Consider the following 1,571-nt stretch of genomic DNA (forward strand, 5'->3'; position numbering starts at 1 on the left):
CCCACAATTTCCTGGGAAAAGCCTACTGACACATGTATTTTTCTGTTATAAGTGCATCTGATTCCTTTGTGTCACAGTCTCTTTGTGATTGTTTTGGCAGAGTAACTTCTGGGCTGTTACAGACTCTTTGCCAACCCGCTCAACTATGAAAACGACCCTGTTCCAAAAACCCTCTTCTTAAGACATCTTTATAGATTGATTTGGTGTTAATTAAAATTGTTAATCTCTACCCCACTCCGGGAACAAATAACCTCACAAATGCTCAGTGCAGCTGTTTGTTCTCAATTATCCCCTTTCTTACAAATCAGATTTTTGGAGATCTGGCTGTTCTACAGAACATGCCAGAAATGATATGCACGATGCTGAATGCACAAAGTGATCAATCTCGGCTGCAAATAACTCTGCTGAATTTAGCTGTGCCCTCAGTTTTCATCAATATACTCCTCATTTATTAGTGATGTCTCATAGTATCATGTTAAGTGGTCATAACATGTACCCCAAGGGTTCCAAAGCCCAAGTCCGTGAGGATTACGACAGCGTGGAGCAAGATGGGGATGAGCCGGGTCCCCAGAGATCAGTAGAAGGCTGGATTCTCTTCGTCACGGGTGTCCATGAGGAGGCCACCGAAGAGGACATTCACGACAAGTTTGCAGAGTTCGGGGAAATCAAGAACCTCCACCTGAATCTTGACTGGCGGACTGGTTACCTGAAGGGCTACACCCTGGTAAAATACGTAACGTACAAAGAAGCCCAGGAAGCCATGGAGGGACTGAATGGACAAGACCTTATGGGGCAGCCAATCAGTGTGGATTGGTGTTTTCTCAGGGGACCTCCGAAAGGGAAGTGACGGGGTGGCCGTAGAAGGAGGAGCAGGAGTCCTGACAGAAGGAGGCGCTAAAGGTGGGGAGGGAGGTTCTCCTTTTTGCGATGCCTGTGGTGTTAAATCCTGGCGAACCAGAAGGAAATGCCCATCTGCACTAAGACCATATGCTTATATCTTTTTCTCCCCCCCGCCCCCTGGTTAATTTTGTATTTACATAGTTTGATTATTTCTTAATTACTCTCAATCTGATGTCTCAGTTTACATGAGGTTTCCTGTTATTGGTGTCCTTGGACATATGTCCTCCTGTGTCTTGGTACAAGTCATTGTGCTTTTTAGTCTTTGAGAAGGGACTGTCTGAAAGCAATGTTCAGAATAAAAAGATTATGGATATATATATATATATATATATATATATATATATATATATATAAAACCATGCACCCCATTGGCAGAAGTGGGGGGTTGGCACGCTTGAACCTAACTGTGGCATAAAGCTAGGCCTGCACTTCTGTTTTCCTCTGTCGTGGCTCCACAGTTCATGCACCAGCTGCATTATCATACCAGAATGGGGGCTCTCCTGATTTTGGACTTGCAACTCCCTTCAGCTCTAGCCAGCATGGCTAGGGATCAGGTATTGTAGGGCTTGTAGCAGGGGCAGACTTTGGTAATCTTTCGTTACATAGCACCCTATTCATGGGCAAAATTTGGCACCCCAAATGTATCTTCTCAGTTATAGGACTTCTCAATT

General features: G+C 44.4%; 1 protein-coding gene across 1 annotated transcript; it reads left to right on the forward strand.

Annotated features, from left to right (window-relative positions):
* Positions 1 to 490: 490 nt before the first annotated feature.
* On the forward strand, positions 491 to 847 carry LOC310744755 (RNA-binding protein 8A-like; the record flags this gene model as incomplete). The annotated part of the gene is made up of 1 exon (XM_083576372.1): positions 491 to 847. One exon carries the CDS (start codon positions 491 to 493, stop codon positions 845 to 847), a length of 357 nt encoding a protein of 118 aa, XP_083432498.1.
* Between the last annotated feature and the right edge of the window lie 724 nt (positions 848 to 1,571).

Source organism: Podarcis filfolensis, assembly GCF_964270895.1.
Source record: "Podarcis filfolensis genome assembly, chromosome: 11".
NCBI lineage: Eukaryota > Metazoa > Chordata > Lepidosauria > Squamata > Lacertidae > Podarcis > Podarcis filfolensis.